The 26,403-nt window shown below is 44.2% G+C and overlaps 1 protein-coding gene across 12 annotated transcripts in view; it reads left to right on the forward strand.

Moving 5' to 3' along the window:
* The window catches only part of WWOX (WW domain containing oxidoreductase), a 1,139,839-nt gene that overhangs the window by 145,869 nt on the left and 967,567 nt on the right, over window positions 1–26,403 (forward strand). Inside the window, exon 7 of one of the 12 annotated variants that reach the window (XM_056526128.1) lies at window positions 13,893–13,951. The exons of the other annotated variants lie outside the window; for them this stretch is intronic. Within the exon in view, the coding sequence (XP_056382103.1) occupies window positions 13,893–13,916 (24 nt within the window). The 3' untranslated portion in view covers window positions 13,917–13,951. Of the gene's footprint in view, window positions 1–13,892; window positions 13,952–26,403 lie in introns of those variants that run through there. 12 annotated transcript variants of the gene reach the window in all.

Below are 26,403 nucleotides of genomic sequence, written 5' to 3' on the forward strand. Positions count from 1 at the left end.
TAACAGTTTATTTTTGCCTCTTAATAGCAGGGACAGGGATAGCGTCATGGTATGTCTGACAGGTATCTATCGGTTCACTCTTGCCATGATGTCATAGGTAAGAATGTTAAAGGAAAACTGTCACTTGTTTTCTCCCGCTCTATCCACAGGTACTGGTGGATAGTGGGGGAGACGCTGATTTAAATGAGCCCTACCTTGTCCGGATCTGCGCCGCCGTTCTCCCGCAATTGTAGTTTTATTATCTGTTGAAATCTTCCTGTAACTGGCATGGGCAGGGCTTCGGCGCTTCACTGGCACTGACGTCAGCGCCGCTTATGAATATTCATCCCCCCTCCCTCCTTTTCTCCCTCTCTTTGCCGCTCGTAACTGGAAGGAGGGGGATGAATATTCATAAGCTGTGCTGACGTCAGTGCCAGTTAAGCGCCGAAGCCCCGCTTGTACCAGTTACAGGAAGATTTCAACAGATAATAAAACTACAATTGCGGGAGAACGGTGGTGCAGATCCGGACAAGGTAGGGCTTTTATTCAGCGTCTCCCGCACTATCCACTAGTACCTGTGGATAGTGCGGGAGAAAATATCTGACAGTTTTCCTTTAAGATGCATATATCAGCTAGTATGTCAGCCTGGTCCGGTTTCAGTGCCGGCTCATTTCTTTCAGAGCAGATGTGACTAACATAGCTTTTTGGTACTAGGCATTGACTACTAGGATAGTCAGTTGCAGACTCTACTTCTGTCTCTCAAGTTAGAATTTTAACCCCTTTGGGACAGAGCTCATTATTACCCTAAGGACGGGAGCATTTTTTGCAAATCTGGACACTGTCACTTTAAGCATTAATAACTCTGGGATGCTTTTACTTATAAATTTGATTCCGAGATTGTTTTTTCGTGACATATTCTACTTTACGGTAGTGGTAATTTTTTGTCGATACTTGCATCATTTCTTGGTGAAAAATTCAAAAATTTTATGAAAAATTAGAAAATTTTGCATTTTTCTAACTTTGAAGCTCTCTGCTTGTAAGGAAAATAGACATTCCAAATAAATTAAATATTGATTCACAAATACAATATGTCTACTTTATATTTGCATCATAAAGTTGACATGTTTTTACTTTTGGAAGACATCAGAGGGCTTCAAAGTTCAGCAGCAATTTTCAAATTTTTCACACAATTTTCAAAATCGGAATTTTTCAGGGACCAGTTCAGTTTTGAAGTGGATTTGAAGGGCCTTCAAATGAGAAATACCCCACAAATTACCCAAAGTATCCAAAATGCACCCCTCAAAGTATCCAAAATGACATTCAGTAAGTTTGTTAACCCTTTAGGTGTTTCACAGGAATAGCAGCAAAGTGAAGGAGAAAATTCAAAATCTTCATTTTTTACACTCGCATGTTCTTGTAGACCCAGTTTTTGAATTTTTACAAGTGGTAATAAGAGAAAAAGCCCCCCAAAGTTTGTAACCCTATTTCCCTCGAGTAAGGAAATATTTCATATGTGTATGTCAAGTGTTCGGTGGGCGCAGTAGAGGGCTCAGAAGGGAAGGAGCAACAATGGGATTTTGGAGAGTAAATTTTGCTGAAATGGTTTTTGGGGGGCATGTCACATTAAGGAAGCGCCAGAACAGCAGAAAACCCCACATGGCATTCTATTTTGGAAACTACACCCCTCAAGGCACATAACAGGGGGTCCAGTGTGCCTTAACACCACGCAGGTGTTTGACGACGAGTTTTTTCCCCAAATTTACCATTTTTACAAAGGATTATGGGAGAGAATGCCCCCCCAAATTTTAACCCCATCTCTTCTGAGTATGGAAATACCCCATGTTAGGACGTAAAATGCTTTGCGGACGAACTACAATGCTCAGAAGAGAAGGAGCGCCATTGAGCTTTTGGAAAGATAATTCGTTTGGAATGGTAGTCAGGGGCCATGTGCGTTTACAAAGCCCCCTGTGGTGCCAGAACAGTGGATCCCCCCACATGTGACCCCATTTTGGAAACTACACCCCTCACAGAATTTAATAAGGGGTGCAGTGAGTATTTAAACTCCACTGGCGTTTGACAGATCTTTGAAACAGTGGACTGTGCAAATGAAAAATAAAATTTTTCATTTTCACGGACCACTGTTCCAAAAATCTGTCAGACACCTGTGGGGCGTAAATGCTCACTGTACCCCTTAATACACTACATGAGGGGTTTAGTTTCCAAAATGGGGTCACATGTGGGGGGGGCGTCAATTGTTCTGGCGCTATGGCGGCTTTGTAAACTCATGTGGCCTTCAATTCCGGACACATTTTCTCTTCAAAATCCCAATAGCGCTCCTTCTCTTCTGAGCATTGTAGTGCGCCCGCCGAGCACTTTACTTCCACATATGGGGTATGGGGAAATGGGGTTACAAATTTTGGGGGGCTTTTTTCCTATTTTCCCTTGTGAAATTGAAAAATTTTGGGTAACACCAGCATTTTAGTGAAAACATAATTTTTTTCATTTTCACATCCAAATTTAATGAAAATTCGTCAAACACCTGTGGGGTGTTCAGGCTCACTATACCCCTTGTTACGTTCCGTGAGGGGGGTAGTTTCCAAAATGGGGTCACATGTGGGTATTTTTTTTTTTTGAGTTTATGTCAGAACTGCTGTAAAATCAGCCACCTCTGTGCAAATCACCAATTTAGGCCTCAAATGTACATGGTGCACGATTACGGAAATACCCCATTTGTGGCCCTAAACTGTTTCCTTGAAATACGACAGGGCTCCAAAATGAGAGAGCGCCATGCGCAATTGAGGACTAAGTTAGGAATTGCATAGGGGTGGACATAGGGGTATTCTACGTCAGTGATTCCCAAACAGGGTGCCTCCAGCTGTTGCTTAACTCCTAGCATGCCTGGACAGCCAGTGGCTGTCCAGAAATGCTGGGAGTTGTTGTTTTGCAACAGCTGGAGGCTCCGTTTTGGAAACACTGCCGTACAATACGTTTTTGATTTTTTTTGGGGAGGACAGTGTAAGGGGGTGTATATGTAGTGGTTTACCCTTTATTATGTGTTAGTGTAGTGTAGTGTAGTGTTTTTAGGGTACATTCGCACTGGCGTGTTACGGTGAGTTTCCCGCTAAGAGTTTGAGCTGCGGCAAAAAATTTGCCGCAAGAAGCTTACTGTAAACCTGCCTGTGTGAATGTACCCTGTACGTTCACATGGAGGGCAAACCTCCAGCTGTTTCAAAACCACAACTCCCAGCATGTACTGACATACTGTGCATGCTGGGAGTTGTGCTTTTGCAACAGCTGGAGGCACACTGGTTGGAAAACCTTCAGTTAGGTTTTGTTACCTAATTCATTATTTTCCAACCAGTGTGCCTCCAGCTGTTGCAAAACTACAACTCCCAGCATGTACTGACATACCGTGCATGCTGGGAGTTGTACTTTTGCAACAGCTGGAGGCACACTGGTTGGAAAACCTTCAGTTAGGTTCTGTTACCTAACTCAGAATTTTCCAACCAGTGTGCCTCCAGCTGTTGCAAAACTACAACTCACAGCATGTACTAATCGCCGAAGGGCATGCTGGGAGATGTAGTTATGCAACAGCTGGAGGTTACGCAACTACAACTCCCAGCATGCTGAGACAGCTGTTTGCTGTTTGGGCATGCTGGGATTTGCAGTTTTGCAACATATGGAGGGCTACAGATTATAGACCACTGCACAGTGATCTCCAAACTGTGACCCTCCAGATGTTGCAAAACTACAAATCCCAGCATGCCCAGACAGCGAACAGCTGTTTGAGCATGCTAGGAGTTGTAGTTTTACAAGATCTGGAGGGAAACAGTTTAGAGACCACTTTATAGTGGTCTCAAACTGCAGCCCTCCAGCTGTTGCAAAACTACATATTCCAGCATGCACAAACAGCTGTCTGGGCATGCTGGGAGTTGTAGTTTTGCAACATCTGGAGGGCTACAGTCTCAGACTGTAGTCCTCCAGATGTTGCTAGGCAACTTACCGGCTTCCGTAGGATCCAGGGAGCCGTCTTCTTCTGCTGCACGACGTCGCCTTCCGCCGATCTCAGTCACCGCCAGCCGATCACTGTCGCCCGCAGCCTCCGGAGGGGTAAGTGGACCTTTGGCGTTCGGTCCCCTTCGGTTCCCCGTTCTTCCACGCCTATTGTGGGTTGGCAGGACGGGGAAAATGAAAGTAAACCCTTCCGCCCCCGATTTGCTATTGGTGGTCATGTCTAGACCACCGATAGCAGGGATAGGAGGGGTGGCACCCCTGCCACCTCACTCCTATGCCTTGAGGGGGATCGTAGGTGTCTTAGACAACCGCGATCCTCCTTCTATTCTGGGTCACCATAGACCCGTAATGACCCGGAATTGGCGCAAATTGCAAGTGTGAATTCACTTGCGATTTGCGCCGATCGCTGACATGGGGGGGTCTAATGACCCCCCTGGGCATTTGCTAGGGGTGCCTGCTGATAGATACCAGCAGTCACCCTGGTCCTGCTATGGATACGCCCTTCGTCCTTAAGTACCAGGACGCAAGGGCCTATCCATACGCCTTTTATCCCCAACAGGTTAAAAATGGGTTTTGTGTTCGTGGTTGTGGTATTGGTTTATGATTATGAAGTCTGTCATGTATCCTACCAGGTTTACTTTGTGCCCTCTAAAGGCGTGCCCTCCGTTGCGGTTATCGGCACAGATCTACCGCTTTGTTATGTTTAATGTTTTCATACAGGCATGTATGTATCGATATAATCACGGGCACGAGTGGTAAGCCCCTATCAGGCTGTATTTGTGCGAGGGGTGTGAGTATCTTGCTCCTCCTGCATTTCTAGGCGGGGCTCTAGGAATTGTGGATAGGAGGTGGGGGTATATACCGCCCCTGCACCTACTGGCGGGTGTTCTTGACGTTTTGTGGACCCCTCCCCCCCCCCTTTTCAATGTATCCACTACAGGGAATGCCCTCTAAAGGCGTGCCCTCTGTCGCAGTTAAGGGCACAGATCTACCGCTTTGTTATGTTTAATGTTTTCATACAGGTATGTATGTATCCTTATAATTACAAGCACGGGTGTGAAGCCCCGAGCACAACTTACTTTTACAAAGGGAAGCCACCTGGATCCTTAAAACCAATGCACTTGGGTTACCTGCTCTAAACGATAAAAATTAAATGTGTCTTATTATGAGGTACTTCAGTTCTTTATTTGCTTTTATTATATGTCATTTCACATAAACTCTAGCAGGATTGTCTATGTTCCCAGCTCCAGCGTACTGACACTGTACTGATCTGCTATCCAGGGTTCAGCTGCGGCTCTGATGTGTGCAGGCGTCAATTACTGAGTATTTCTACATGGCTTAGGCACCAATCGCTGCTGATGTATTTCAATCACGCCACTGCCACATCACATTCAGACAGGCGGAAGAAGCCGCTATGAAATGTTGTCACACATTTATCACCTCTCAGCTGTATCACTTATGTGAGATACTGTAGATGTATGCCCAGAATAACCCTAATATGTGTGTGTATATACAGTCAAGGCCGTAAATGTTGGCATCCCTGAAATTTTTCAAGAAAATGAAGTATTTTTCACAGAAAAGGATTGCAGTAACACATGTTTTGGAAAATAAAGGAAAATTGGACATAATGCCACACCAAACTCCAAAAATGGTCTGGACAAAATTATTGGCATCCTTAACTCAATATTTGGTTGCACACCCTTTGGGAAAAAAAACCATCAATAAGCTTCTTACACCTCTCAGCTGGAATGATGGACCATTCTTCCTTTGCAAACTGCTACAGGTCTCTCTTATTGGAAGGACGCCTTTTCCCAACAGCAATTTTAAGATCTCTCCACAGGTGTTCAATGGGATTTAGATCTGGACTCATTGCTGGCCACTTCCGAACTCTCCAGCACTTTGTTACCATCCATATCTTGGTGCCTTTTGACATATGTTTGGAGTCATTGTCCTTCTGGAAGACCCAAGATCTTGGATGCAAATCCAGATTTCTGACACTGGGCTGTACAGTGCGACCCAGTAATCCTCAGATTTATTGATACCTTGCACACATTCAAGGCAACCAGTGCCAGAGGCAGCAAAACAACCCCAAAACATCATTGAACCTCCACCATATTTCACTGTAGGTACTGTGTTCTTTTCTTTGTAGGCCTCATTCCGTCTTCAGTAAACAGTAGAATGATGTGCTTTACCAAAAAGCTCTATCTTGGTCTCATCTGTCCATAAGACGTTTACCCAGAAGAATTTTGGCTTACTGAAGTTCATTTTGGCAAAATGTAGTCTTGCTTTTTTATGTCTCTGTGTCAGCAGTGGGGTCCTCCTGGGTCTCCTGCCATAGCATTTCATTTCATTTAAATGTTGATGGATAGTTTGCGCTGACACTGATACTCCCTGAGCCTGCAGGACAGCTTGAATATATTTGAAACTTGTTTGGGGCTGCTTATCCACCATCCAGACTATCCTGCGTTGACACCTTTCATCAATTTTTCTCTTCCGTCAATGTCCATTGAGATTAGCTACAGTGCCATGAGTTGCAAACTTCTTGATAATGTTGCGCACTGTGGACAAAGTCAAATCTAGATCTCTGGAGATGGACTTGTACCTTGAGATTGTTGATATTTTTCCACAATTTTGGTTCTCAAGTCTCTCTCTTCTCCGCTTTCATTTGTCCATGGTTACAGACACACAATGCAAAGATTAAGTGAACGTCTCTCCTTTTTATCTGCTTTCAGGTGTGATTTTTATATTGCCCACACCTGTTACTTGCCCCGGTGAGTTTAAAGGAGCATCACATGCTTGAAACCATCTTCTTTTTCCACAATCTTGAAAGGGTGGCAATAATTTTGTTCAGCCCATTTTTGGAGTTTGGTGTGACATTATGTCCAATTTGCTTTATTTCCTCCATTTTTTAGTTTAGGTCCAGTACACTCAAAGGGAATAAACGTGTATAGCAAAACATGTGTTACTGCAATCCTTTTCTGTGAGAAAAATTTCAGGGGTGCCAACATTAATGGCCATGACTGTATAAGATAGAAATATAATCTTCCCCTTTCTCCCCTGTATTAATCATGAAGATCACTGAACACCTGGAGGCAGCAGCTTTCTCTGTCGTTAGCCAGAAGTCTTGAGGCCCTACTACACAGGGTCATTTTCAGTGAAACAGGCTGATACTGCCCTATGTAATAGCAAAGGTTCATTTGTCTACTGACTGCATCATTTCGGTGTGCTAAAAACTAATATTTTTGCCAGCTGCACTTCTCTACATGTGATAGGGTATGTGCGGCTGATAAATGATGGAAGAAATAGGCCAGGCAAGCTATGTAGTAATTGTTTGTGCAGCCCTGCCTACATGATGACATCAGGACCTGCTCAATAGACCTAATACAGCATTCACACGGCAGAATTAACACATGAATCCAACTCAATTCAACTCAGCAATTCCTGTGCAGCATCCTCACATTGTTTTCAATGGGATTCTGTTGCACCATGCACACGGCAGAATTTCCGCAGCACAAATTCAGATTCCGGACTCCACTGAAAGAATTAAAATGTTTTGCCTCCATTGACCTAGTTCCTACTGCTGACTGATTGAGTTAGCGCCTGTCACGCACAGAGTGCCCAGCAGATATTCTGCTGTGTAACTGGGCCGTAAGTGAGCATTCTGTCTGATAACTGAAAGAAACAACTTACCTAAATGGTTTTCTACTACTAGCTCAAAGAGGCTTAGTGCTTCAGGAGACTCTAAGCAAATGGTGGCCTTGAGCAATTCCCCAGTTAGCCCCTCCTGCCTTATATCACGTTTTGTTGGTGAATAGATTTACATATCATTAATCAGTTAAGTACCATCTACACCACATCAGTTTTGCAACCCTTTAGTCTCTTTTTATCTGGATTAATCATTTAGCACATGTGAGTCCTATAGATGCATCTATAAAAGTAGCTCTGTCTATAATATGTATCTTTAAAGTATCCCATAGGTTACCAACTGTATTTTAGCCATTTAATCCTAATGCTCAGCAAGTCTGGTACTTGATTTATATAATTGTACTGCGCTTATTTTGCCAGGCTGTATTAGCTGTGCAAACTTCATTATTTTCACCACATGCATACTGCTCGCTGGCATTGTTTATTTCCTTTAATAACTTGTCCAGAGCAAAGTAAAATGAGATAGTTATAAATGCTAAAGCTTTCCACAATTATCTTGTGTGTAAAGCACCCGTATAATAAATTCTATTAATGAAGAAGGTGAGCCGGCTTTATGGTAAATACATGGCTAAGTGTTTACTGTACGTTTAATGTTTTACATGACTCCTTTTATAATTCTGCTTATCTGTTCATTCTAATTCCCTAACGGCGGAATAAAATAACCCCCTAAAGAGAATAATTACTGTTTTACTCCTTAACCAAGGCTTGTGCTTTTTTGCAAGGAGCAATCCGAGCTGCTTAAAAAAACAAACCCCAAAAAAAAAAAAGACTTAAAGAAAGTAAAAAAATAAAATTGCAAATATGCTTCCTTGTAAATACGTTAATTACCCGCCTCGTTCCCTATTACCATGTTTGTATTGTTTGCAAAGTCTATTTACAGTGGTGGCGAAATTAACATTACGGTTGCTTTGGAAAGATTGTAGTCGGTGGGTTGTGCTCTGGAACCAATTAGGATGAATGTTGTGTCTGCAGGGACTCCCGGGGAAAGAGCAAAGCCTTGCAATGTCAAATAATAATAGCTTTTGACTGGACTGTATGGATATTGGATTGTAATTATGCTATTGGTTTTTTTGCTACTTTTTATTGTCGGCTTTACTAAATGATTAGACACAAAATATCCATATACAGAAGGTTGCTCTTCCCCCCCCCCACCCCCAAAACAGCACCACTCCCTTCCATAGGCCGAGTTTAGTATTGTAGCTTCTGTGCCATTTATCTGAATAGCACTAAAGAAAGCGATGGGCACCGCTGAAATAATAAACGTGGGTGCAAAGAGGTTGCCCAAACATAACACAATTGAAAAAAGAAGAAAAAGACTGGCAACCACAAAAGATGCACACCACCATATGTACAAATGAATATAAATATTACTTTATTAGAAAAACCACAAAGCAATGCCCTCGGTGTTATATTGTTAAGTATATAGTGGCACTGTATTAATTATTGTCCAGGATTATTATTTATATATTATATATACATACATTTCCCTTGTGTCACATTTTTGGTATTTTTCTGTGTGAGGGCATTGCTTATATTATATCTATTTTCTATGCATATTGCTGTATTTATTCTTTGTGGACTTGGTAGGGTTCATTTGCATTGATTTTGTGGACAGTTTTCCACCGATACGCTATTCAGCGTCGGTTAGGGGGTGGAGGTAGGGTTACATCCCTTCTCTCTGTATATCGAAATTTTGTGTTTTTAAGTGTTTTTAAGACGGTCTCTCCCTTTGTGGTTTTTCTAATAAAGTAATATTTATATTCATTTGTGCATATGATGGTGTGCATCTTTTGTGGTTGCCAGTCTTTTTCTTCTTTTTTCATTTATCTGAATAGGGCTACACTGTGATATTGGTACCCAAAACAAAAATTGTTAAGAAAACTGCATCAAAATATTCAGTTAATGTGTGGCCTACTGCACTGAATACATCCCGAAAAAGAAACCAACACCAAATCATAAAGAATAATAAATTACAAATTTTCTTAATGATATATGCATCAAACAAAACCCAAAAATACCCATAAAAACATCAAGACATCAGACATGATTAAAATAGAATGATGGGGGAACATGGGAATAGTAGCATGATCAAAATATGACCCAAAGAATACAAAATATTGCAGCGGCCTTGTGCCTAATTCAAGTAGATATAAAATAGTATTATTCCCATGTTCTGCCACCGTTCTATTTTAATCATTTCTGATGTCTTGATATTTTTATGTGTATTTTTGGGTTTTGTTTGATAAATAAATCATTATTAAAATTTGTCATTTAATATTCTTGAATTTTTGGTGTTGGTTTCTTTTTTGGCATGTACACTGTGACATTGTTTTTGCCATAAAAAAAAAAAAAGATTTTATTTGAATCTTACAGAATCCATAATTCAATACTAGAGATGAGCGAATCAATGCTGATGCATCCCAATTTGTTAAAAATTTCATGAAAAATTTGATTAGCAATGAATGAGAATATCGCCGAGATTCTATCATGCGAATCCCTTCATTAAACTCCATTTAGTACGGTCCAGGCTCCAGGGCATCTAAAATGGCAGATCCACATGGGAGAACATGGGGCAAGGAACTCTGGGAAGGCAAAGCGGGTTGGCGGGATGACCCTGAATCACATGCAGGATGCAGCCTATCAGCAGCCAGTCACCCCTGTGATGTCACAGCCCTATTTAGTCGGCAGCCATATTGCGGTCAGTTACTTCATTTATTACACTGCAGAGAGATAGGACGGACAGCCTGTGTGTGTTACACAGAAAAGCTTTTTCCAGCAGCGTTCCATCTCCTAGTCACATCAGCGTTCTGGTGGACAGAGAGCAGTGCTTTTTTCCACTGAAAATAATTTTTACTGCAGCCATTAACCTCCAAGTCACTCTCTACAGCATTGTATTACAGAGAGGGGCAGAGAGCTCTGTGTTGCCTCATACATTTCAACAAGCTGCCTCAACTTCATAAAAATTTAGCATAGGAAGCAGGAAAAATTTTTCAGGGCAATTCTGTGTCTTTGTTCCACAACAAATCATCTGCTGATTATACTAGTCTGTAGACGGTATAATATCCAGCAGTCCATTCCTAATAGTCTTTGACAGAGTGCAATTTTGGGTTTAATACACAGCTGTGCCATTCAACAACTATATGGTCTCCTCATGCTTCAGCCAACTCCAGGCTGTGCCATTCAGCCACTATCTGGTCTCCTCATGCTTCAACCACCTCCAGGCTGTGCCATTCAGACACTATATGGTCTCCTCATGCTTCACCACCTCCAGGCTGTGCCATTCAGCCACTATATGGTCTCCTCATGCTTCTGCCAACTCCAAACTGTGCCATTCAGCCACTATATGGTCTCCTCATGCTTCAGCCAACTCCAGGCTATGCTATTCAGACACTATATGGTCTCCTCATGCTTCACCACCTCAGGCTGTTCCATTCAGCCACTATTTGTTCTACTCATGCTGCCGCTAACTCCAGGCTGTACCATTCAGACACTATATGGTCTCCTCATGCTTCCACAAACTCCAGGTGGTCATTCAGACACTATATGGTCTCCTCATACTGATGCCACCTCCAGGCTCTGTCATTGTGCCATGTGACTCCTTGTTAGATTTGGTCCTTTGTAACCACACGCCGGGGCCCGGGACATTAAAACTTGGGAGTGTAATCTTACATTTCAATTTCGAAATCTTAAATTTCCATCTTGAAATTCATCTTTTAATCTTAGGGTTTGTGAAGCCCTATTGTCTACTCATGCTGCTGCCAGCTCCAGGCTGTGTCATTGTGCCACCTTATGGTCTTCTTATGCTGTTGGTACCTTTTAAATTAAACGTTTAAAATTTAAATATATCTAAAATCTTCTATTTTAAATTTCAAAAATATCTTTAATCTTTTCTCTTGTGAGGCCCTATGGTCTCGACAGGCTGTTGCCACCTCCTGACTGGGTCGTTCTGCCACTATATGGTCTTGTGCTTCTGCCAATTCCAGGCTGTGTCATTCTGCCAGATTAAGGTCTCCTTATGCTGCTGCCACCTCAAGGCTCTTTCATTGTGCCGCCATGTGACTGCTTGTTAGATTGGGTTTTGTGGTCATACAGTATTAGTTCAAAGTAAACACCGAGACATTAAACTTGGGAATCTAATATAAATCTTAAATTTAATATAATCAATGTAATCTTTTCAAGACTGAGGCCCTCTGGTCGCCTACATCATATTATCTGTGGAATTATCACAAGAATCCAGTGGAACAGCTTGGTGCGATAACAATGAACCATAACTGATTAAATGAAACATTCGCACTTTCATATTCAGGTGGGCACTGAGAGGACCTGGCGGAGGACCTCCAGCTCGATGCTCACCAGAATGGTTATTCAAAATTTTTTTAATAAATTCAAATTAAATAAAAATTACATAAAAAATATATTTATTCTCTTCAATTTTGATACCATATGGTCTCCCTGCTGCCACATTGATGCTCTGCAGCAGTGATTCTAATAGCAATACCTGTAATCTGCATTTCATACTGAATAACAGTATTATTTCACTAACACAGCACACTCCCTATGCGTTTTAGGACAAGGCAAAGTGCTCTACACCCCTATTGAGGCTCTCTGTAGGCCAGAAATATCCGTTTAATAGCGATTTGCCGTAAATAAATTCGGTCTGAAACAAATTTTTTCGGAAAATTCGGCGAATCGGCCGAATCAAATTTTTCAAAAGTTCGCTCATCTCTATTCAATACACATTGATTAATTACTTCAGTCTATCTTCTATAGTGCTTTTTAGGGATGCACCGATATATTGGCGGCCAATACATATCGGCCGAAAATAGCTATTTTGGGGAAATGACAACAAAAAATTTGCAGATAATGACCCACCTCCCCTGCCCGCCCGCAGCACAAGTTACAAACACTGCCAGTGCCAGAGGCATAGCGTGGGGGGTGCAGGGGGGGCCGGCCACACCGGGCGCAACAGCTGGGGGGGGGCACGCTCTCCGGAAGAGGAATACTTCTTTTTATGTGCCCGGGCCGGCTCCCGTGTGTGGCTGCAGGCGGGGCCGGCCAGAGCATATAAAAACTAATACTGTATACTAAAAACCAGGGGGCCTCCAGCTGTTGTGAAACTACAGCTCCCAGCATGCCCACACCGGCAAAGGCTGTCTGGGCATGCTGGGAGTTGTAGTTTCACAACAGCTGGGGGCCCCCTGGTTTTTAGTATACAGTATTAGTTTTTATATGCTCTGGTCGGCCTCCGCCATAGAGACGCAGGAGGACCGCAGGATCGTCGCAGGAGAACGCGCGCTGGCCGGGGCCTGGTAAGTGACCGGTGGTGCGTCATCTTCTTCAGTGTTCCGGTCACCGCTCTTCCGATCCCGGCACCTACTGCTATGGTCCATAGGCCATAGCAGTAGATGTGACCCCGGGCCGGAGGAGCGGTGACCGGATCACTGTGGGGGCAGCAGTACAGACATACAGCCTCCAGCCATGCACTGTATATGGCTGGAAGCTGTATGTCTGTGGGGTAGGGGGAAGCTGCCTACTATTGTGGGGGAACTGCTGACCTAATGTGGGGGGGAGCTGCCTACAAATGTGGGGGGAGCTGCCTAATATTGTTGGGGTGAGCTGCCTAATATTGTGGGGGAACTGCCTACTATTGTGGTGAACCTGCCTACTATTGTGGGGGAAATGCTGACCTAATGTGGGGGAGCTGCCTACTATTGTGGGGGAACTGCTGCTATTGTGGGGAAGCTGCCTACTATTGTTGGGGAGCTGCCTATTAATGTGGGGGAGCTGCCTACTATTGTGGGGGAGCTGCCTACTATTGTTGGGGAGCTGCCTATTAATGTGGGGGAGCTGCCTACTATTGTGGGGGAGCTGCCTATTAATGTGGGGGAACTCCCGACCTAATGTGGGGGAGCTGGCAATCTAATGTGGGGGAATCTAATCTAATGAGCGGAGCGCTGCATTTTACCAGAAGACGGGGAGAAGTCATTTTCGGTATCGGTTTCGGCCGGACATTTTTTTTTATTTTGGTTTCGTTTCGGTTCTGAAATTTCCATTTCGGTGCACCTCTAGTGCTTTTGTTTACTTTCACTGTTTACTTTACTTTAAGATTTGTTATACCAGAAATACTGAATAATAATAGCTTTTAAGACACAAAAGGTAAATGAGAAAATATTTTTTTTTCTTTGTAACTCCAGCATGTCACGATGAACACACTCTGATCTGATCTGCAAGCAACTTTTTCTAGTGCAAAAGGAGCATAGCATATTGCTATATAGTTTTGTTGTAAAATATTTAGGATGTGTTTCCACATTCAGGTTTTTCATTTCAACTATTAAATACAAAGCCAGGAATGGATTTGGAAAGAGGAGAAACCTCAGTCTTTCCTTTATACATACCCTGCAGTTGTGATCTGCTAAGGACTTTGTATTCAATAATTGCCGTTAAAAGCCTGAACTTATAACTACACCCTCAGTGTCACTTATAATGTATTTATTTAAATCTATACTCATTCTGTTGTTAGGAGTCCAATAGGAGGTCCATACACAAATAGATGTCAATCAATAAGGAGAACCACTTACTGGACTCCTAAGTATATATTAATAAAATGCTAATTGTACTAACCCTTAGATGACATTAAGTGTAAATGTACACCCCGGAGCATTGAGTATGAAGTAAGTGCAGGAGCTGCAAAGAATAAGTATCAGATAACGGTAGCTCTGATCGTTTGGACCTCCAGCACGGCAGTCTGGCTCTTTTCATGAAAAGGGCTGTGTCGACCACTGCACGAAGCTGTGCCTGACACACCCCTCCATGTAACTCTGTGGGAGAGCATGAGATATCCGAGTGCAGAGCTCGGTCTCTCCCATAGAGATGCATGGAGGGTATGTGTCAGCCACAGCTTTATGTGGTGGTTGACATGCCCCATTCAGGAGGAGAGCCGGGGCACCAGGCAGGAGTTTGTGGAATCTGACACTTATCCCCTATTCTTTTCTGTCCCTTAGTACTTCTTTAAGGGGCTAAAACTATACATTATTTGCTCAGCTCTTTCTGTTCTATACCATTCTGCCTACAGATAGGTATGCAAGTACAACGTGGCAGGTTCCTAATGGAATTTTACTAAATTCTTATACCCAGAAAATGGCTGTTATGAAAGTAGAGGTTTTCTTTAGAATTAAAGGGGCAGATTCCCTCTTTTAGCTGTCACTTAGATGCAGGGAGTCAGAGAAAGACATCATTCTCAGATCCTACTTGTCTTCGTGCAAAACCTTCACTGAGACTTGCCCCCCACCCTCCTGGCTTCACAATCACACCTCCCCTCTCCCTCCCTGTGTGAGGATCTTGCAGTCTCCTCAGCACATAACGCTGCTCTTTTCCTGCTGTAGATCTAATCACTGACTGCTGCCATTCAGAGAATATCACGATTGCTGGGGGAACAAATAGTTTGAAAGAAAAGACATGTACAGTGTGTTAACAACAACACAGCATTCACGTAGATAGCATTAAGCAATTGGCTGGCAGCCATTACACAGAGCTGCGCTGACTGCTGGGCTGCAACAAAGAAAAAATAATATTGAGGAGACAACAGGGGCCACAGGAGCTGGCAAAATCATATGGATAACTACAGGGGACACAGAACAGGTATTGTGGTGGCTTTGAGGCATTATTATTTTTCTTAACTTCCCAGAAACACAGATAAGTGATGCATACATACGTTTACTTGCTATACCTATCCTGACAACCCCACTTCCTGACTCATTTGATCATAAGTAGAATTTTCATGGGTTAGGCAGGCAGTATATAATATTTGTTAAGTCAGCTGATAACATTACCGTATCATCACCTTTAAAGTGGCAGTAATATCAATTAACCTTGGTGTTTCTTATACCACATGCATTTTGACCAAGTTATTGTAAGACTTGGCTGTATAATACATCATGATAGTTACAATTAGAAATAAAACTTAGTAGATGTCTGCCTCCCCCATGAATAATTTAGGAAATGCATAAAAGTGTACAGCCTTTATGCTGAAATATATACTTTCTTTTGTAATATAATGCACAGCACGGAGCTTTTCTCAAACAAGCCGAGGTGTCCACCTCTTATAGTAATACCACTTTTCCTTAATTTTTTAAAAGGTATTAAACTGCTGCACTTCAGTAATGCTATGGCTTCACCCATCAGTATATTGATTTACACTCACATTTCAGGTGTATTGCTCACTCTGCAGCCCTCTACTAGAAGCAATGTTTTATCTCAACGTCAAAGAAATGTTGTATAATCCAGCATTAGCAATCTATGTTTATGTAAACCTTTCTTATCTTGTAATGTTGTGATCTCTACTAGCTGTAGCTAAGACTTTGTAAGGTATATTCAGTGTATTTTGTGGGCTTACATTGCTAGTGCAACACTGGTTATACTTGTTTTTACTTTTGTATAAAAAAAATAAAAAAATGTATCCCCTATCCTAAGGATATGGGATAAGTGTCAGATCGCGGGGGGGTCCAACCACTGGGATCCCCGTGATCTCCCGAACGGCGCTATGGCTTTCCTCAATGGGACATGTCGACAACAGCAGGAAGCTGCGGCCAACACGCCCCCTCCATGGAGCTTTATGGGAGAAACGGAGCACTGCACTCTGGAATCTCCGGCTCTTCCATATCGCTGCATGGAGGGGACTTGTTGGCCGCAGCTTTTACTGTTGTAGACACCACTCTTTTCGTGCAGAGAGCACGGGAGATGAGATAGTAGTTACGTTTTTATATTCAGGAATTCTCCTTTAAATATTGGTCGGGGTGCTTACATTGTCCGTTCTTAACCTGTTGGGGACGGGAGGCGTATGGCTACTTAAGGACGGAGGGCATACCTGTATTTCCGACCACCGCAGCTTGCCGGGCAGTGATCAGAATGGGATGCCTGCTGAAATCATTCAGCAGGCATTCCGTGCCAATGCCCAGGGGGGTCCTGAGACCCCCTAATGTGGGCGATCGCCGCAAATCGCCGGTGAATTCACACCTACAATTTGCGGCGATTCCAGGTCATACGGGTCTCCGGTGACCCGAAAAATAAGGGGGATCGGGGGTCTCCAAGACACCCCTGGACCCCCTGAAAGGATAGGAGTTAGGTGGCAGGGGTGCCACCCCTCCTGTCCATTCTATTGGTCGATCAGAAGCGATCGACCAATAGCAGATCGGGGGCAGGGGGATTAAAGTTCGGTTCCCCCGCTCTTCCCACCCACTTTAGTCTGGGCAGAGCAGGGGAACCGTCGGTGACCGGCGTCAGAGGTCACTTACCATCGGCAGCGGGCGGCGATGACGTGCAGACTACGGAAGCTGGTGAGTTGCCTAGCAACATCTGGAGGGCTACAGTTTGAGACCACTATTCAGTGGTCTCTAAACTGTAGCCCTCCAGATGTTTCAAAACTACCACTCCCAGCATGCCCAGACAGCTGTTTGCTGTTTGGGCATGCTGGGATTTGTAGTTTTGCAACAGCTGGAGGGCCACAGTTTGGAGATCACTGTGCAGTGGTCTCTAAACTGTGGCCCTCCAGATCTTGCAAAACTACAACTTTCAGCATGCCCAAACAGCTGTCTCTGCATGCTGGGATTTGTAGTTGCGTACCTCCAACTGTTGCATAACTACATCTCCCAGCATACCCTTCAGTGATCAATACATGCTGAGAGTTGTAGTTTTGCAACTACTGGAGGCACACTGGTTGGAAAATACTGAGTTAGGTAGCAGAATGTAACTGAAGGTTTTCCAACCAGTGTGCCTCCAGCTGTTGCAAAAGTACACTTCCCAGCATGCACGGTCTGTCAGTGCATGCTGGAAGTTGTAGTTTTGAAACAGCTGGAGGCTTGCCCCTTCATGTGAATTTACAGGGTACATTCACACGGTCGGGTTTACTGTGAGTTTCCTGCTTGAAGTTTGAGCTGTGGCAAATTTTCCGTTGCAGCGCAAACTAGTGGGAAACTCACTGGAAATCCCCGCCAGTGCGAATGTACCCTAAAAACACTACACTACACTACACTACCACAAAATAAAGGGTAAAACACTACATATACACCCCGTTACACTGTCCCCCCCCCCCCCCCCAATAAAAATCAAAATGTATCGTACGGCAGTGTTTCCAAAATGGAGCCTCGAGCTGTTGCAAAACAACAACCCCCTGCATTTCTAGACAGCCACTGACTGTCCAGGGATGCTGGGAGTTTAGCAACAGCTGGAGGCATCCTGTTTGGGAATAACTGGCATAGGATACCACTATGTCCACCCCTATGCAATCCCTAATTTAGTCCTCAAATGCGCTTGGTGCTCTCTCACTTCGGAGCCCTGTCGTATTTCAAGGAAACAGTTTAGGGCCACATATTGGGTATTTCCGTACTCGGGAGCAATTGCACTACAAATTTTCGGGGGCTTTTTCTCCTTTTACCCCTTATGAAAAGGAAAAGTTGGGGTAAAAGAAAAAAAAAGACCCCCAAAATTTGTAACGCAATTTCTCCTGAATACGGAAATACCCCATATGTGGGGGTAAAATGCTCTGCAGACACACAACGGGGCTCAGGAGGGAGAGCGCACTATGTACAGTTGAGGCCTAAATTAGTGATTTGCACAGGGGTGGCTGATTTTACAGCGGTTCTCACATAAACGCAAAAAAATAAATACCTACGTGTGGCCCCATTTTGGAAACTACAACCCTCACAGAACGTAACAAGGGGTATAGTGAGCCTTAACACCCCACAAGTGTTTAACAAATTTTCGTTAAAGTTGGATGGGAAAATGCTGGTGTTAAATGCTGGTGTTTTTCATTTTCACAAGGGAAAATAGGAAAAAAGCCCCCTCAAAATTTGTAACCCCATTTCTTCTGAGTAAGAACATACCCCATATGTGGATGTAAAGTGCTCTGCGGGTGCACTACAATGCTCAGAAGAGAAGGAGCACCATTGGGATTTTGGAGAGAAAATTTGTCCGGAATTTAAGGCCACGTGTGTTTACAAAGCTCCCATAGTGCCAGAACAATGGACCCCCCCCCATGTGACCCCATTTTAGAAACTACACCCCTCACAGAATTTTATAAGGGGTGCAGTGAGCATTTATGCCCCACAGGTGTCTGACAGATTTTTGGAACAGTGGTCCGTCAAAATGAAAAATGTATTTTTTCATTTGTACAGCCCACTGTTCCAAAGATCTGTCAAACGCCAGTGGGGTGTAAATGCTCACTGCACCCCTTATTAAATTCTGTGACGGGTGTAGTTTCCAAAATGGGGTCACATGTGGGGGGTCCACTGTTCTGGCACCATGGGGGGCTTTGTAAACGTACTTGGCCCCTGACTTCCATTCCAAACAAATTCTCTCCCCAAAAGCTCAATGGTGCTCCTCCTCTTCTGAGCATAGTAGTGCGCCAGCAGAGCACTTGACGTCCATAGATGGGGCATTTCCATACTCAGAAGAAATGGGGTTACAAATTTTGGGAAGCATTTTCTCCTATTATCTCTTTTTTTTGTCATTTCACATCCGACTTTAACAAAAAATCGTTAAAAAACTGTGGGGTATTAAGGCTCAATGTACCCCTTGTTACGTTCCTTGAGGGGTATAGTTTCCAAAATAGTAAGCCTTTTTTTTATTTTATTTTTTTGTGTTCTGGCATCATAGGGGCTTCCTAAATGTGACATGCCTCCCAAAAACTATTACAGCAAAATTTGCTTTCCAAAAGCTAAATGTGACTCCTTCTCTTCTGAGCATTGTTGTTTGCCCGCATAGTATTTTACGTCCTAACATGGGGTATTTCTATACTCAGAAGAGATGGGGTTAAAAAGTTTATTGCCATTCTCTCCTAATGCACCTCTACGAGGCTGAGCAGCACAGGACATGTTTTGACATATATTGCAAGTCACCAGCACTGAACTACAGGACTGGTGACAATTCAGACTGATTATGTATGGAGATCTTCTACACCCAATTTACAGTACATCTTAGGAGCCTGTAGGTACAGATTGCATGGCGTCATAGATGCTGCCTTAATATTTGTGTGGCTTTCAAATGTTTGCTAAAGTAGAACATTGCAGTGCAGCACACCAGAATTGCTTAGTTAGCATAAAAATGCATGTTTTACACATGAATGCACACTGTTTGGTTTATTTGTAAGTGCAGTTTTCCTTCATCAAGTGCCTATGGGCAGCCTCTAGGCTTAGGCCTACTAAAGATCTATTCATGATTCCATAAATACAGAGCTCAATTTTAATCAGTATGAAGGGAAGCAGACAATGTGATAATAAGTTGTCTTTTTCAGGCTTGAATTTGTTAAGATAATAGGGAATGTTCACACCAGCCACGTTACAGGTTGATTGTCTTCTCCACCTTCTCATGCTAGCTCCCTCTGCTGGTCAACAGTAAAAACAAGCAATCCCTATTTAACGTTTTATATTTCCTGACAAGTGGGGGGGGGGGGGGGAACTATAATTTCCTAAATTTTTTATTTTTTTTTAATTGAAAAATATTTTTTGTATCTTAACACACATATATTTGATGTCACATTTCCTTAAAATGTTATGAAAAGCATTGGACTTGAGCTTTAGCTTTATAAACACTCCGGAGTCCATTCTCTTCTACCAAACAAAGCTAATAGTCGACTTCCTCAGCATAATAGACCAACCCCATTAAGAGGAGGAATCTGGATCACTGAGCCCTTAATCTCATTTTGCATGCTCACTCAATTATTTTTATTCTTTTTTTGCAGTATATGTTTAAAAATGTTATTTATTCCCCCACAAGCTTTCACTGAGCTCTTACACTAAAACCTGGATGCTGGGCATCCCAACATGCTCATGTTTTACTGCCTACTTGAGCTAACTGTGCTGTAAATGGACTGTGTAATTACTAGGTACTTCTTGAAGAACACAGAATTGATGCTAACACTAAGGAGGAAAAAACTTGATTCATCTGGGTGTAAACACAGGCTGCAAAGAAAAATGTTCCTGTTCTTTGGAAAATTAATTGACTAATTGTTTATCCTGGTAGATACTGAGATGGCTGCCGAATGGCTTAATAATAGCATTAATGAGCTGAGAAATAACTGCAACAGTCTGGAAGAGGGAGACATAACTCTCTTCTTTTTCACTAGAAATATATTTCTACTGCTTGCTACAGATTTGGGGTATCATATATTAACTGCCTGTGTATCTGTCTATACAAAGAATTTGAAGACCAATTCTTCCCATGGAAAAAAAAAAAAAAAAAGGTCTGCATGCTTTAAACCAGTCTAAAAGAGAAAAGGTCTTGCTCATCTGCCACAGTCCCCCATAGCTCCCAGTGTGACATTATTTAGTCCCTATTTTGTTACCCTGCATGCTTAGGGTGTATTCACACCACGTTTTGTACATACAGGTGCCGAATCCGGCGGGGGGAGGGGCAAACCGGGCGCTCCCGTGCACCGGCCGGATCAGCCCGTGACTCAATTCACTTTAATGACCTGACCGGAGTCAAACGGGGACTCCGGTCAGCTCAGTTTTGACCCGTATGCGGTTTTGGACCGGACCTAAAACCGTAGTAAACTACGGTTTAAGGTCCAATCAGGAAACCGCATACGGGTCAAAACTGAGCTGACCGGAGTCACCGTTTGACTCCGGTCAGGTCATTAAAGTAAATTGAGTCACGGGCTGATCCAGCCGGGGTACGGGAGTGCCCGGTTTGCCCCTCCCGTCGGATCCGGCATCCGTATGTACAAAACGTGGTGTGAATGCACCCTTAGTCAGTCATAGGCTGTATCAGTGTCCTGCCTCACTTACTGACGACTATGCAGGCATTCCCTGCTGAAATGAGTCCTTCCCAGAACCAGGAAGAAGGTTGATGGGCTGGGGACCTGATGTCATATCGGGGGCTGCAGGAGACCGGGATAGAGGGTTACGATCTTTACAACCCCATAAAAGTTGTCAGAATTTTATTAAGTATTGTGGGCTGTTACTCCATAACTCATAAAATGCCACCTTAGAATAGTCCAATGTTTTGCTCTTAGCCATTCATGGGTGGATGTGTTTTGGTACATTATCCTATTGGAGAACCCATGACCTTTGACTGAAAAAACGTTCGGACACTGGGCAGCACATTTTCCTCCAGAATACTGTGACAGCCTTGAAATTTTATTGTACCTTGTACAGATTTAGGGTGTATTCACACGCTAGTAGCTAGCAGCAAGTTTCTCGCTGCGGGAAACCCAGTACGAGTTACACTACCATTGATTTTAATGGGTCCGCGGACAGTCCGCAAAACTGACACTATTGCGGACTGTCTGTGGACCCATTCAAATCAATGGTAGCGTAACTCGCAGCAGGTTTCCCGCAGCGTGAAACCCGCTGCTAGTTACAGCATGTGAACGCTCCCTTAAGGCACCCTGTGCCAGATGCACCAAAGCAGCCGCAAAACAGGACCTAGCCTCCTTAGTGCTTCACAGTAGGTATAGGGTGTTCTTTTCATAGAGCTAATTTGCCAAAAAAGATCAAGTTTGTCCCAGCTGTCCAAAGCACATTCTCCCAAAAGCTTTGAGGCTTGTTATTATTCACTTTGACAAATTGCAGTCTTGCTTTTTCATGATTTTCTTTCAAAAGTGGTGTCCTACTTGGTCATTTTCCATTAAAGGGGTACTACCATGCTGAAAACTTATCCCCTATCTAAAGGATAGGGGATAAGTTGCCTGATCGCGCGGGGTCCCGCCGCTGGGGACCCCCGCGATCTCGCACGCAGCACCCTGCTCTCATCAGGCCCCGGAGCGAACATCGACGTCACGATCTCCGATCCCGTCATCAGACCCAGAGCAGATGTTCGCTCCGGGGCCTGATGACAGCGGGGCGCTGCGTGCGAGATCGTGGGGGGTCCCCAGTAGCAGGACCCTGCGCTATCAGGCAACTTATCCCCTATCCTTTAGATAGGGGATAAGTTGTCAGCACGGTAGTACCCCTTTAAGTCTAATTTGGCCTAAATGGGTACTTTGGAGGAAAACTTTTTTTTTTTTTTTAAATCAACTGGTGCCAGAAACGTAAACAGATATGTAAGTTACTTCTGTTTAAAAATCTTAATCCTTCCAGTACTTATCAGCTGCTGTATGCTGTAGAGCAGTTTTTCTCAAGCGTGGTCCTCAAGACCCCCCAACAGGTCATGTTTTTTAGGATTTCCTTAGTCTTTCACAGGTGATATAACTGTGGTGATGCCTGATTCATGTATTATAATTATATCACCTGTGAAAACTAAGGAAATCCAGAAAACATGACCTGTTGGAGGTCTTGAAGACAAGGCTTGAGAAACACTGGTCTAGAGGAAGTTGTATAGTTTTTTTCTGTCTGACCACAGTGCTCTCTGCTGACACCTCTGTCCATGTCAGGAACTATCTGGAGCATGAACAAATCCACATAGCAAACCTCTCCTACTCTGGACAGTTCCTGACTTGGACAGAGGTGTCAGCAGAGAGCACCGTGGTCAGACAGAAAATAACTATGCAAATTCCTCTGAAGCATACAGCATCTTAACTGGAAGGATTACGATTTTTATACAGAAGTAATTTACAAATCTGTTTGACTTTCTGGCACCAGTTGATTTAAAAAAAAAAATGTTTTCAACTGGAGTACCCCTTTACACAGTGACGAATGGTGCGATCTGACACTGAGTTAATTTGATCTTGGAGTTCACCTAAAAAAATTTTTAACCCCGTCATAGCGGGTTGGGCCCGGCCTCTAACAACGGCCAGGACCCGTGGCTAATAGTGTGCGGCACTGATCGCGGTGCTGCCTGCTATTAACCCTTTATACGTGGCGTTCAAAGTTGAATGCCGCGTCTAAAGTTAAAGTAAACTAATGCCGGTTAGCTCAGGAAGCTGTTCGGGATCGCCACGATGAAATCGCCGCATCCCGAACAGTTTACAGGACAGCCGGAGGGTCCCTACCTTCCTCCATGCTGTCCGATCGCCAAATGACTGCTCAGTGCCTGAGATCCAGGTATGAGCAGTCAAGGGGCAGACTCATTGATCAATGGTTTCCTATGTGAAACCATTGAACAATGTAAAATATCAGTGTGTGCAGTGTTATAGCCCCCTATGGGAGCTATAACACTGCAAAAAAAAGTGAATAAAGATCATTTAAAGGGGTACTCCGGTGCTTAGACATCTTATCCCCTATCCAAAGGATAGGGGATAAGATGCCTGATCGCGGGAGTCCCGCCGCTGTGGACCCCCGTGATCTTGCACGTGGCACCCCGTTTGTAATCAGTCCCCGGAGCGTGTTCGCTCCGGGTCTGATTACCGGCGACTGCAGGGCGGGCGGCATGTGAGGTCACGCCTCCGCCCCCGTGTGACGTCACACTCTGCCCCTCAATGCAAGCCTACGGGAGGGGGCGTGATAGCTGTCACGCCCCCTCCCATAGACTTGCATTGAGGGGCGGAGCATGACGTCACGCGCCGCCCGCCCTGTAGTCGCCGGTAATCAGACCCGGAGCGAACACGCTTCGGGGACTGATTACAAACGGGGTGCCGCGTGCAAGATCAAGGGGGTCCCCAGCGGTGGGACTCCCGCGATCAGGCATCTTATCCCCTATCCTTTGGATAGGGGATAAGATGTCTAAGCACTGGAGTACCCCTTTAACCCCTCCCCTAATAAAAGTTTGAATCACCCCCCTTATCCCATTAAAAAAAAAAAACAACTGTGTAAATAAAAATAAACATATGTGGTATCGCCGCGTGCGTAAATGTCCGAATTTTAAAATATTGTTAACCCCTTCCCGACCTATGACATACCTGTACGTCATGAGTAGCAAGGTGTTCCCGACCCATGACATACAGGTACGTCATGAACATTTTTGCCGCTACTCGCGGCATCCCGCAGCGCCCGTTAAGATGGTGGCTGTCACTGATAGCCAGCCATCTTACCATGTGCGACCATCCCCCCCCCCCAGCGAACGCTGCTATCAGCTAGTCAAATCTGACTAGCTGATAGCAGCATTTCGCTATGAGAATACTTAGCAGCGCTCTGCTAAGTGTCCCTTACCCGTCCCCCGGCGTCACTTACCCGGCCATGCGGTGTTCCGAGCAGTCCCGGCGCGAACAGCGTCCTCCAGACGGTCCCGGTGGTGAGTTTCCGGCAGCAGGGCGGCATCTTCATTGGCAGCAGTGAGATCGCCGTAAAGCGATCTCACCGCTGCCTCTGGGAGTTTCAAAACTGCAACTCCCAGCATGCCCTGACAGCCTTTGGCTTTCTGTGCATGCTGGGAGTTGCAGTTTTGCAACATCTGGAGGTCCACAGTTTGGAGACCACTGTATAATGGTCTCCAATCTGTGCTCTTCCAGATGTTGCAAAACTACAAATCTCAGCATGCTCAGTCTGTCCAGGCATGCTGGGAGTTGTAGTTTTGTAACATCTGGAAGAGCACAGATTGGAGACCATTATACAGTGGTCTCCAAACTGTGGACCTCCAGATGTTGCAAAACTACAACTCCCAGCATACCAGACTGCCCAAGCATGCTGGAAGTTGTAGTTCGGCAACATCTGATCCTTAAGATATTGCCGAACTACAACTTCCAGCATGCCTGAGCAGTCTGGGCATGCTGGGAGTTGTAGTTTTGCAACAACTGGAGGCACACTAGTTGGGAAACATTGTACGTTTCCTACCTCAGTGCCTCCAGCTGTTGCAATTGTTGCAAAACTATAACTCCCAGCATGCACTGACAGACCATGCATGCTGGGAGTTGTAGTTTTGCAACAGCTGGAGGCACACTGGTTTGGAAACACTAAGTTTGGTTGCAAAACACTTGAAAGTTTATTACTTAACTTAGTGTTTCCAAACCAGTGTGCCTCCAGCTGTTGCAAAACTACAACTCCCAGCATGCACGGACAGCCAAAGGGCATGCTCGGAGTTTGCAACAGCTGGATGTTTGCCCCCTCCCCCCAATGTGAATGTACAGGGTACACTCACATGGGCGGAGGTTTACAGTGAGTGCTGCAAGTTTGAGATGGCGCAAATTTTGCGCTGCAGCTCAAACTCCCAGCGGCAAACTTGCTGTGAACCTCTGCCCATGTGACTGTACCCTAAAAACACTACACTACACTAACACTAACCTAAAAATGAAAAGCGTCTGGTACGCTACTGTTTCCAAAATGGAGCCTCCAGCTGTTGCAAAATAACAACTCCCAGTATTGCCGGACAGCCATTGACTGTCCAGGCATGCTGGGAGTTTTGCAACAGCTGGAGGCACCCTGTTTGGGAATCATTGGCATAGAATAGCCCTATGTCCACCCCAATGCAAATCCCTAAATTAGGCCTCAAATGCGCATGGCGCTCTCTCACTTTGGAGCCCTGTCGTATTTCAGGGCAACAGTTTTGGGACACATATGGGGTATCTCCGTACTCGGGAGAAATTGCCTTATAAATTTTGGGGGGCTTTTTCTTCTTTAACCCCTTATGAAAAGGTGAAGTTGGGGTCTACACCAGCATGTTAGTGTAAAAAAATAAATTTTTTACACTGACATGCTGGTGTTGCCCTATACTTTTCATTTTCACAAGAGGTAAAAGGGAAAAAAGACCCTCAAAATTTGTAATGCAATTTCTCCCGAGTACGGAGATAACCCATATGTGGGCGCAAAGTGCTCTGGGGGCGCACAACAAGGCCCAGAAGGGAGAGTGCACCATGTGCATTTGAGGTGATTTGCACAGGGGAGGCTGATTGTTACAGCA

This window comes from Hyla sarda, chromosome 6 (genome assembly GCF_029499605.1).
Source record: "Hyla sarda isolate aHylSar1 chromosome 6, aHylSar1.hap1, whole genome shotgun sequence".
Lineage (NCBI taxonomy): Eukaryota > Metazoa > Chordata > Amphibia > Anura > Hylidae > Hyla > Hyla sarda.